This window comes from Aedes aegypti, chromosome 2, assembly GCF_002204515.2.
Source record: "Aedes aegypti strain LVP_AGWG chromosome 2, AaegL5.0 Primary Assembly, whole genome shotgun sequence".
Taxonomy (NCBI): domain Eukaryota; kingdom Metazoa; phylum Arthropoda; class Insecta; order Diptera; family Culicidae; genus Aedes; species Aedes aegypti.
Window position 1 is genome coordinate 168,095,348 of NC_035108.1, and position 13,331 is coordinate 168,108,678.

The window sequence follows — 13,331 nt, forward strand, 5'->3', positions numbered from 1 at the left end:
CGGTTTCATTTTTGTACTTTGACCTGACACGTCTTGTCTTAGACCGCTCTGTATAATTCATTGCAGGAAAGTAGGCCGTTTCGTGACATATTGGCGGAATTGAAAACAGCCTATTACGATGAGAAATTGTAAAAATGTCTGTAACATTACCGCGGGGTTGACGTAGGGCTACTATGGACACAACTTCAATCAATTCTGGGTCAGACCCTAATAACAGTGCGGTAGCTTTTTGTAGATGATAGGATGTTTGATGATAGATGATAGGTGCTGTGATTGTGAGTATTAAATTACGTTATGGTTTTAAGGGAGATCTGTCATTTGGTTTGGAAGCTTTTTCAGAGTTTCGGATTTTAAAGTAAAATACTTCAACAAATCAGTAATGGTTGTGTACAAGACATGACCGCATGACATTAACAACGCCATGTGATTTGTTGCATTTAAATGTATGTCAATTGTTATAATTGCAACCTTCCTTTAGTTATAATTCAGAATGTTATAGTTTGTAAATTTTAGAACAAAGTGGAGCTCTCCGCTCGGAGAAGTGCCCCAGTCATCGATATCGTCACCGCCACCGTAAATTTAAATAAGCCGTATTGTCAATTTTTCTTATTCTACTTGACATTACGTCCTCACTGGGACAGAGCCTGTTTCTCAGCTTAGTGTTCAATAAGAACTTCCACAGTTATTAACTGAGAGCTTGCTTTGCCATAGTTAACATTTTCGCTTTCGTACATCGTGTGGCAGGTACCATGAGACTCTATGCCCAGGAAAGTCAAGGAAATTCCAATTACGAAAAGATCCTGGACCGACCGGGAATCGAACTCAGACACTCTCAGCATGGCTTAGCTTGGTAGCCGCGGACTCTAACCACTCGGCTAAGGAAGGTACCAATCGGCAATTGTGAATTGTTCATAACAAATGAGATATTGTATGATACTACGAGAAGAACTAAGAGATCATATCAAGTATGTGGTATACACATTAGGAAATATTACACAAACAACTCTTTAGAACACATTGGTTGGCCCTGAAAAAGGCTGATCAAATTGTTTAATTCGAATAAAACGGACGCATTTTGACGGAACATTTGTGGGAATCCTCGTCGCTCGATGAAGTTTGCGGTGGCGGTGGCGATGACGATGGGCGCTTCAACAAGCGTCTGCGGCTGATTTTCTTCAGTTAACTCGTAAAAGCTTGCGTTAGCAAACCGATTCCTTCAGGGCCAATTCTGGAAGCACAAGTCAACTCAGAAATTTTGAGCGATCACACAAACCGGGGGCTGGATTCGCAGCAGCTTGATGATCAAGAGCTCTGTGGCACAGGTAGCGAGGAGCTGAGCAGGTCTACCAGCCGAAAGCGGACCTCTTACCAGCTCGAAAGCGAAATTTGAATGATACCGAATTCAACGAGGGAGGTATGCTATATAACCTTAAGAATATAATAATAAGAATATAATAGCAGATGATGCTCTTCTTTTTCGTATTCTTCGATTTCTGATCTGGGAAATAGGCTATATGAAACTGATGTCTTGGAAAGGGATGTACAAGATGAGCATTATGCTGTTATTGCACAGACATCTATGTCCTTCGCTATCGATGTCCGTGCCTGAAAAACACGGCCGGTCAGAGCAAGCCGACCAATTGCCAGCTGAGATGCGATCCAAGTGGAGAATGAAAAGCCAATGACGTCAACGTTTCTCTAGCACCCCTATTTATAATTTTTTTCGTTGAAATCAACGTTCTCTTTTAAAACAGTCATTAAACTATTTGGACAGGTATGTGGGATTCAATATATAAACGACATGAACCTTTGATGCCTTGTCTTTCGATTGAGGTGCTAATCAAGAAATTTAGTTAAGCCAGCAAAAACTTATAAACGTTTGAAATATTTCATGCCAACGTAGCGCTTTTGGTTTTGAAATTCCAATTTCACTCCTGTATGGAGAAGAAAGACGTAGTCCTACGTTAAAAAAACACCCGGTTCTAGTGTTTATTCGAATAGTTAAGCGTATGAACCATGTTTCAATGATAGGAACGTGGTGTTTACGTCAATTCATCCATATTTATTTATTTATTTATTTATTTACCAATATTTATCCATCTGACTTCAAGGTCTTAATGAATGAACTAATAACAAAGAATTTTAAAAATGGACGAGCGAGTAATCTTGTTTTTAAAATGCACAGTTGTTTCAGCGAACTCAAAGAGATCATCAACCACAGTGAATGAGCGAATCATCGACGATACTAGTTCATTATATCCAAACGTAGTTCGGTGAAAGCAGCCCGAATATCTAGCTTGGAAAGCAGCCGTGGACAATCAATTTCATTATTCAGAAGTTTAGCTACAAACATCGCCTGTTGAATTTTACGCCTTTTCTCAAGGGTGTTGAGTAGCTTGCACCGAGCAGGATATGCAGGAAGATTCAGTGGATCACGCCAGGGTAGATGACGCAGGGCCATCCGAATGAACCTTCTTTGGGCACGTTCGATCCTCAATGTCCAGGAAACATCATTTGACGTCCAACAATGGAAGCAGTTTCGAGAATTGGCCGTACCAGCGCGCAGTATAGTGATTTCGAACAGTACGGGTCTGTGAAATCTTTGGATATATTCGATATGAAGCCCAGCTGTCGATTTGCCTTGGCTATTATTGACGCATAGTGATTGTTGAAGGTCAATTTCGAGTTCAACGTCACTCCTAAATCTATCACTTCATCAACCCTGCGAAGTCTGGATCCATTCATCCTAGAGTCGAACAAAAGTGGTCGTTTCGAGGAATGTCATTACAGAGCACTTTGGAATGCTGACAATTAACTTGATCAGTTGGCACCAGTTAAAAAACTTGTCTATCAGATTTTGTAGACGATGGCAGACTTCAACTGATCGAATCACCAAATAAATTTTCATGTCGTCAGCATAGATGATTTTGCAGTCCACACCTAATGTTGAAGCGACGTCAATGAAAAACAGTGTGAACAATAGGGGACCCAAATTGCTTCCTTGGGGTACACCCGACGAATTACAGAATGGGAATCGAATTTAACACGTAGCTGCCTTCCGATCAAATAATACCCGACTAAGGGTACATAACAAAATTATATCAGCATATGTTATTATGTTATAAGGGTTTTTTAGAACATAGGTTGTTACAATTTTGATGCAGGATGTTGTTAAAATAACTAAAATTATAACAAAAAGTGTATGAATAGTAACAAAAACATAACAAAATGTGTTTTAATTCTATCAAAAACATATCAATCCAAATTATAATGTTTGATACAAAGTATCAAACTTATAATACTGTTCGATATGCGATAATATTGTATATTATTGACAAGCATAACTATCTATTTATTTTGTTATAAAATTGTTAAAAATGAACAAAAAAATATCTTTAAGGGAAATAAAACACATTTTGTTATATTTCTGTTTTATTATGTTCTATGGATAACAGAGCCTAACAAAATTATATCATAATATGATATGCATATCATATTCTGATAAAATTGTATTATATTTTTGTTACAAGCCTCTAGTAGGGTAGGCAAGCCATGATGCGAGTTTATTAGTCGCACCAAGGCGAATAAGCTTTGACAATAGCATAATATGATCGATTCGGTCAAAAGCCGCCTTCAAGTCGGTGTAGATCACATCAACCTGTGCTTTCTCCTCCACAGCAGTTATACACTACCCGTCGTAAATACGGACTCACTAAAATAAGCATTGCAACACTTTCTGAACAACTTTGCTGAAGACGCAAAATTTCGATTAAATCTGGATGGAACTGGAAAACTCGAACTTTCTTTCTCTTGTGGATTAAAAGATAGAACTAGTTTGAAATACTTAATTTTGCATGCTCACTAGCGCCACCTAGCGGCAAAATCTCGAATCAAACCGTTTGTCTTCCGGATGTCCTTGGCCTTTTGAACAACTTTGCCGAAGACTCGAACTTTCTATCTCTTGTGAATCACAAGCTAGAACTTATTTGATATACTCAATTTTACATGCTTACTACCGCCACCTAGCGGCAAAATCGTGAACCAAACTTCTTGTCTTCCGGATGTTCATGACCTTCTGAACAACTTTGCCGAAGACCCGAACTTTCTATCTCTTGTGAATCACAAGCTAGAACTAGTTTAAAATGCTCAATTTATATGCTCACTACCGCCACCTAGCGGCAATATCGCGAACCAAACTGCCTGTCTTCCGGATTTCCTTGATCCCCTGAACAACTTTGCTGAAGATCCGAACTTTCTATCTCTTGTGAATCACTACCGCCACCTAGTGGCAAAATCGTGAACCAAACTGCTTGTCTTCCGGATGTCGATGACCTTCTGAACAACTTTGCCGAAGTCCCGAACTTTCTATCTCTTGTGAATCACAAGCTAGAACTAGTTTAAAATGCTCAATTTTATATGCTCACTACCGCCACCTAGCGGCAATATCGCGAACCAAACTGCCTGTCTTCCGGATTTCCTTGATCCCCTGAACAACTTTGCTGAAGATCGCTCCTTTGCAAGTCGTAAGGATCAAGTTTCACCCCTGTGCAGATACCCCGTTTGACGGTAGCAATGTGAATTTACCTGTTTTTGAGATGATGCTAAACTTTTTGGGGTGATTCAATATTCAGCTGAGTGTTGCAATACTTATTTTAGTGAGTCCGTATTTATGACGGGTAGTGTACATGTATAAGTAAAGCAAAACAGATTCGTAGTGACAGATCTTCCAGGCATAAAACCATGCTGATCGAGTGAAACGTAGTGCTTCGACTGACTAAGAATGACTTCACTGACGTTAATTTCGAACAGCTTCGATACTGCTGACAAGCTTGTAAGTCCTCTGTAATTTCTAACATTTTTTCTATCTCCAGCCTTGAAGACGGGAAACATGTACGAATGTTTCCAAATGGTCGGAAACATACCTTCATTGAGAGACCGAGTGAAAATTTTCGAAAGCGGATCAGTCAGAACAGCAGCACAGCGACTGAGCAATACTGATGGAACGCCATCGGGTCCGGGGGGCAATGAGCTCTTCAATTTTCTGGCAGCAGTGATAACCATTGCAGGAGTTACTTCCGAAGTCGTCAGTCTAAGGAAATCCAGCGGGACCTCCGAGGAAGCACTCTAAGCTTCCACCGTGGAACTAGCAGTATGATCGAAAACAGAAGCTAAAAAGTTCGCAAAAAGCTCACAACACTCAGCAGAGGAGCTTGCCTTCACATGATCATATACCATATTTCTAGGGATGGCCGGATCTTTTCTTTTGCTGTTCACGAATTTCCAAAAACTTTTCGGATTCAAACGAAGATAAGCTTGCACTCTCAACACGTAAACTTTGTACAGCGATGCATTCAAACTACGGTACGCATTACTGGCTCGTTGGAACTTCAACTTACTGTACGCAGTTTGCTCATTTCGATATTAACGTTGACACGCATTCTTCTCACGTTTCAATTTTCGAAGCAGTGACGTACTCCAGGCAGGTGAAATCGGACGTCTTCGGTGAGGAACGTTATTTTTTAGCCATTGTTGAATGACGAAACAGTAGTTTGAAGCCATATCATCGACGCCTCGGCAAGCATTTAGGCATCTCCAGTCAAAAGTAGAAAAATAATCCAGAAGTGCGTCGTAGTCAATCCTACTAAAATCAAGAGTTTTTTTTTAAGAAAAATAGAGAAGTTGTTTATGTAGATCTTTATACATCTTACGGACGGCTATTAAGAAAGCTCTCTTAGTAAAATAAAGTGAAATAAAAATTCGTGTTTCAGTTTGGGTAAACACTGAAAATTATTTTAATTTTTTGAAAAATATTTAAATTTTTTTTATCGATACTATACACATTCTATACTTAGGGACCTTCCTTAGCCGAGTGGTTAGAGTCCGCGGTTACAAAGCAAAGCCATGCTGAAGGTGTCTGGGTTCGATTCCGGGTCGGTCAAGGATCTTTTCGTAATGGAAATTTCCTTGACTTCCCTGGGCATAGAGTATCATCGTACCTGCCACATGATATACGAATGCAAAAATGGCAATTTGGCAGAGAAAGCTCTCAGTTAATAACTGTGGAAGTGCTCATAAGAACACTAAGCTGAGAAGCAGCCTCTGTCCCAGTGAGGACGTAATTTCAAGAAGAAGTAGAAGAATCCCGGGCCTAAAACAAAGATAGTTTTAACAAATTGTTCAGCATATAATCACACTATTCGAAAAAAAAAATTTTTTTTTTGATGGATCAGGGACGCGTTTATATGGTTCTTGAAGTGCAAGAAAAGTGTAGATAGAAGCCGTTTGCAAATGATTTGCAGCACCCTTGGATTATTTTTTGATAAAGTTTGAAAATTTGGCATTTTTAATCACAAAAAGTGTAATAAGCAATATATCAATATATTTTGAAATTCAATTATTCAACCATTGAATTTGTCAAATCAATATTTTTTAGCACTGGATGTCTTCAGGGAAACGTGCACCATTTCAGAAGAATATTGGCATCAATTTTATATATGAATTTGTATTGTTAACGATCATTAAGCAAGTATGTGAGAATCTGCACAATATAAATACTACTTTTTTTCTACTTCACACATCTGGTTCATTATATAATAATTATTATAGGTTCAAGAAGACGCTTGATTTGGATTTGATTCTTTGCTCCATTAGATAAAGCAATGAGCAATGCGATCCAGTAACATTTCATTTCAACAAGGATTCTTCTTCTTCTTTCTGCCGTTACGTCACAACTGGGACAAAGCCGGCTTCTCAGATTAGTGTTCTTATGAGCACTTTAACAGTTATTAACTGAGAGCTTTCTTTGCCGATGTACCATTTTTGCATGTGAATATCGTGTGGCAGGTACGAAGATACTCTATGCCCTGAGAATCGAGAAAATTTCCTTTACGAAAAGATCCTCGACCAGCGGGATTCGAACCCACGACCCTCAGCATGGTCATGCTGAATAGCTGCGCGTTTACCGCTACGGCTATCTGGGCCCCTTCAAGAAGGATATGACTACGGAAAATTAATGTGTCTGATATGTTTATATGGGCTGGTTGGTCTAATAAACTCGTAGCAGTAATACAAAATTAGGTTGGACACTGATATGTAAGTGGTCTTACATGAGCTAGTCGGTTTATTAAGAGCCGATGGCGAAGTCTGTGAAAAATGTGACCATATTATTATTTGCGATTTTCAAAGATTTTGATAGGTACTCATTAGGAATAGACTACCTTTCGTGAGGTCCGTTTGTTATCAGAATATCCCTAGAAATTACAGACTAACGTACAATAGCATCCAATAATTCAGTAATAAACATTTTCACATTTGTTGTGACACCACTTGACAGCCACTCAGGCAGGCATGAGCTCTTTTTGATTCAGTTTGTCTACAATACTAATCATTTGTGAAAACTGATTTAGTGGTAACATGGCTGCTTCTTACTTGTAAGATTAAAAATGCCTGGTTAAACCATTTCCAATTTTTTTTTTGATTCTACATTTTCGGCAATTTTAATCAAACATTCAAATGGAGCGTTAGTTTCTTGTTCAATGGGATGTTTTCTTCAAATGGTTTTAGTTGTAAGCATATTGGAAACATAAAGAAGTCGACCATTAAAATTAATTTTAAACTCGTTTCCAATATGAGGCCAAACGTGTCCATTTATGAACCCCCATTCCCATATCCTCTAAACGAGTAACAATGCTTTTCGATTAAGTGAAGAAACAATTTATCAATACATTTATGATAAACAATTTTGCGAAACTTCACGTAATGTGTGTTTTTCTTTTTTTAAACAGAAAGACATACAAAAACAAGTGTTCTACTCATTAGATTATATCGCAATTATTTGTGAAATTTATTCTAAATCTCAATACTGAAAGTTTGATTAAAATAGCCGAAAAATATGTGAAATGTAGAACCAAAAATTAAAAAAAATATCGGAAATAAGTTGACCAGAAATTGTTTCATCTTACAAGTAAGAAGCAGACATGTTGCCACTAAATCACTTTTCACAAATGATTAGTATTGTGCAGAAACAGAATCAAAAAGAGCTCATGCCTGCCTGAGCGGCTTTCGCAAAAATGTGACAATGCTGATTACTAAATTATTTGTTGCTTTTTTCTGTTATTCTGTGATTTTTCTAGGGTTATTCTGATGAAAATGAATCTCATGATAAGTGAACTATTCTTAATGAATACCTATCCACATATTTGGAAATCGCTAATAACAATGTTATCACATTTTTTTTACAGATATCGTCTCCTGATAAACCAGCTAGCGCATGTCAGATACTTACATGTCAGTATCCAACCTATATAAATTTTGTATTTCTGCTGAGAGTTTATTAGACCAACCAGCCCATATAAAAATAACAGAAACATCAATTTTCCGTAGTCGCATCCTTGTTGAAATCAAATGTTACTGAATTGCATTGCTCGTTGCTTTATCTAATGGAGCAAATAGTCAAATCCTAATCAAGCGTCTTCTTAAACCTACAATTATTATTATATTATGAACCAGATCTGAAAAATAGGAAAAAAGCAGTATTTATATGGTGCACAACCTCACATGCTTGTTTAATGATCGTTAACATTCCAAATTTATACACAAAATTGATGCCAATATTCTTCTGAAATGGTGCACGTTTCCCTGAAATCATCCAGTGCTAAAAAATATTGATTTGACAAATTCAATGGTTGAATAATTGAATTTCAAAAGATATGGTTACTTTGCTTATTACACTTTTTGTGATTAAAAATGTCAAATTTTCAAACTTTATCAAAAAATAATCCAAGGGTGCTGCAAATCATTTGCAAACGGCCTCTTCCTACACTTTTCTTACACTTCAAGAACCATATAAAAGCGTCCCTAATCCATCCAAAAACATTTTTTGCCGAACAGTGTTATCAAATGTCAATATTTTTCAAATCCAGCTACACGGTCACCTTTTGGCAACATGTTTGCTGGTGTGTGCATGTATTTGACCGAATAATTTTGAAATTGTGAAAACCTCTCTTTCTCTTGAACAATTACGAATTTGCGATTGATCTTTTTTGATGAAAATCATTTGTTTGAATGTTTTAATGCTACGCAGTAGGAAAAAGCTTGAAACGTATCGGAAAAGTTTCGATTGTGGTGCTTGCTTTGCTAGGTCCCACTTACCCCAGGTATAGGCAGGTATAAACATATTTCGGGGTTAACATAAAAAAATTCATATGAAATGAAAACAAAATACCTGTTGATCGTAAGCGGTTTATGATAATACTTAAAACTATGGCTCACTGATGGTAATTCTTTTTATAACACTATTACTTTATTGCGAGCTAATGCAAGACGTGACACACGCACAATTTATCATGCGAGTTGAAAAAGGCGCTAGTTTGAAAACTGTTACATGGAGCACATAGTAATGAAAATAACAATATATTTTGCACTAAATACATTCCTTATGATTGTATCTTTAACATTCTAGAAAAATACCTGCTTGTAAAACATTTTTGGACTTAGCTATGACGGTAGGTCACTCTTGCCCCGGGGTATCTTATGTATGTATTTTTGGAGTGAACGCATAGCCTTTCGGTACACCTTGCTGCGCTAGAGTAAGTCCAAAACGGAAGAAAAGGATGCAAATCGAGGCGTGCAAAATCAACCAAACACACAGAAGTCGGCACTTGTAGATCGATACGTGAGCAGACCATACGAGCCTAGTGCCAGTGTCAGTGCAGTCTAGCAATGTTTGCTGATATGTGGAAAAGTTTATTGAAACAATGATTGAAATCGAGCATAAAAATCGAATGACATCCCACACTGGGGATTCTTCGCATTCGGCTCCGATTAGGATAGGAAAATGTGTGGTGAGGATTTTGTGGTAGAAATATATATGAATAGGAAGCTTGTTTCGTAAAATGGAGTTAATCTGATAATATTCCACTTGTTGTTTCTGGTAAACTTTGCACACAAGGGGAAAAAATGGTGCAAGATGTAAAATAAAAAATATGAAGAGCTATCATTTACTTGAAAAACGATTTCTTATAGGAAACTAAGAGTATCAAGAACAAAATTATTACATGAACAGAAAGAAAGTTTTTTTTTGATAAATTATACAAGAAAAAAAATGAAAAAGGGAAATTAAATGTTTACAGATATCGATGGTTAATTAGATAGTTAGATAGTCTCGTGCAAAAGTTATGGTTTGACTTCTAAAAAACATACACAATTGTTATAACTCTGTTATAAAACATGATGAACCATTCCTTACCGATGATGTTTATCTGAGGCAGCTCAGAAATTAAATTGAGAGGCTTCAGTCTGATGTAATACTTAAAAAGTACAGACCTTACATAATAAAAGAAAAAAAAAAAAATGATGTACGCGACTTGTTGCAGGACTTGATTTTAACAGAACTCGTCGTAATTATTCAACTCAGCAAGCCTTTTTCAATAAATTTTCGATTCGTGCTGTAAAAATCTGAATAGGCTGTTTTTCATCATGTCAAGCTGTCACGAAATGGCCTACTTTCTTGCACTGAATTATGCAGTGTTGTAATAGCAATACGTAGTAATAGTCAGTGTAGTAATAGTTATATTGCGTAATGAATTACTACCCAACCATTTTCAAAAAATTGCTAAATAATATTGCAAAATGTACATACAATTAGAGATTTTATTCCGAACTTTTTTTTTATGATACTAGAATTCATGCGGATGTATCTGATCCTAAAATACCTGCCGTATTGAGAAATTCCTTAATATTATATTTTTACTGGACTAAAATATTGCTACGTTTTGCACTGATATACTAACTGAAAAATTGCATAAGGGCATAAAACTACACACGTGAGCGCCGAACGGATACGCGGCAGAAAAAAGAAATACCCACCCGTACGTTATGACATCTCGGTAGGGTGAATTTTTCTGCACGATTGCCACCATCCACTGGGCCGACTTGGGAAACATGTCGATTTCGGCCAATTCGCAAACTTCCCGTTCACTAAACGTTTCCCGTATGATTTTGTAGCCGGCCGAAACGGCCACGTGAAACGCGTACCCCCCGGCCTTCACCAAAGCTAATCCATCAGCTGCATTTAGGAAATGCGATTCGTTCTGGCCGGTTTTCGGGTTGTAGAAGCTCACCCGGGTGCGATACAGTTCAAGAGAATCCTCGTCGGTGGTTCGCTGTCGAATAGACGATGATAGGATAAATAACAGCGACCAAGGAGTATTATGCTTTGGAACCGTATCGTCGGATAACAGACACTTACCACGAAGTAATCCCGACTGTACGGAATATCTTCGATACCCAGGGTGAGTTTGCTGTCGATAAGGTTTCGTATTGTTCGGATGTTTTTAGGGGGTACCATGAGAAGCGATCCGACGATAGTTGCCGAGTAGTATTGGAACATCAGATAGCCGAAGATCAAGATGAACATTGATGTACATTTTCCAGACGGCAGATGGGGTATCTCCGAGAGTCCTGGGGAAATGTAGAAGTCATTGATTTGTGTTGCAGGGTTGCCACATATACAGGTTTATCTGTATATTACATTTTTTTTAATTATTTTGTGACCAAGAATCTGTATATACAGATAACAGTTTTTTATTGAAAAAAAAAAAATGCATAATAGATGTATAAAGAATATTATAGATGTGTAAACATAGTTTTGTCAAAACTATACAGATTTATATATATTTTTGAGCAAAAATGAATATATACTTTTTTGAAATCCTTAAAGTTTAAACTGAGATGTGACAATTGTAAGCGAAAGCTGGCGGTGGTAATCCTTCTTGGACACCATCTTATAAAAAAACCTCTTATGAGGGCACTTCTTCTTTCGTTTATTTACTGAACATGGTTGCAACCACCATGGAAAGGTGAATCTTCGAAGTCACAACTTCCTTCCAAAAAAGTGGGTTTAAAACTGTCATTATTAGATTTGGCAAAAATGCACGACGTTTCTCTGGAATCGCCTCTCCGCCAAAGGACGAAGCCTGCGTGTCATCTGTAGTATCAACTTATAATATTCCCACAAAAAAGTTCTTTATTTGAAACCTTCAAGTAGACATGTTGTCACGATGGTAGGGGTTCTAATAAATTGGTCAGTTATAACAAGAATAAGTGTTGTGTAATGAGTCATTATACCACTGAAATCAAATTTTACGGCATTACATAATTCAGTGCAGGAAAGTAGACCGTTTCACGACAATTAGGCGTGATAAAAAATCATGTCCATCATATTATGGAAAATATTACTAAAGTAGCTTCAAGTGCTCCTAGAAGTATCGGTTCAAAAACTATCAATATCACATCTTTTCACCATTGCTTTAACTTTGAACGATAAAAGAACAACCTAAACCCATTCAATGAACTGTTCACCCATTCAAACTGAAAGTTTCGATCGTTCCGGAACAGCTTAAATTCTTACCACATCGTTCGATAAATTCCTTACTTCCAATTCAATTTCCATTTGTTTGCCAACGTTCGTTCCATATTTTGTTTCTGTGTCGATTCGCTTCTCCGAGACCAAAAACCAACCAACCAACCAGTTGCCGGTATCGAAGGAAAATAATGCGAAAGAGATCACTTCTAGCGCCAACCGGAACCGGAAATCTACTTTTCCGAATCTTACTTCTGTTGCAGTTTGCCTTTTGCAGCCGAACTACTCAATCGCCAACTGCCGAAAAGATTGCTACTGCAACTGATTGCGTCTTACCGGCGAGAGAGAGAAGTACCCCGCACACACAAAGGAGGAAGTTTTTGCGAACAATTTTCGACAATTGAGTTGGGTGAAAGTTTAAATAGTTGCTTTGGAATTGGAGTTACTTCGGAAGGAAATACAGTGCGGGTAATTTGGAAAGTTAATGGCGAGGTTGATTGGTTTGTGTTTCAATCGGAATCGGTTCAGATTTGTGCTATGAAGAGAAAGATTTTTACTTCATTGGTTTAACCACATGGCTTTTCTAACAAATCTTTAGCTGCAAAGAGTTCAAAAAGTTGAATAAAAACTCCAAACAGTGATATTTATTATTTAATATCGCTTGTGTCACTGAAACTGTAGGAACACATATGCCTATAGTAGCACTATATTGATAATTTCGTTTTCTTTTAAGCACTAGCTTCACGACGCAGGTAAAACACAAGTTAAAAAAATGTTTTTACAAACTTTTTTTGGTTTTTCTTCTAAATAATGGATTGAATGTTTTCGATTTATGGAAATAAGATCCTAATTCTTCAATCAATTATTATTTTTAATATAAAATAGTTTCTCTTAGTAGTTCTATTATAGTTTCATTAAATCTACTAAAGGTGAAAGACAGCTTATTTTTTAGGCAAACCTATTAATGGAA

General features: G+C 37.2%; 1 protein-coding gene across 1 annotated transcript in view; it reads right to left on the minus strand.

Moving 5' to 3' along the window:
* The window catches only part of LOC5574038, a 92,079-nt gene that overhangs the window by 15,422 nt on the left and 63,326 nt on the right, over positions 1-13,331 (minus strand). The window contains exons 7-8 of the mRNA XM_021843073.1: positions 11,249-11,460; positions 10,867-11,162 (exon numbers count right to left, since the gene is read on the minus strand). Of these exons, the coding sequence (XP_021698765.1) occupies positions 10,867-11,162; positions 11,249-11,460 (508 nt within the window). The remainder of the gene's footprint in view (positions 1-10,866; positions 11,163-11,248; positions 11,461-13,331) is intronic.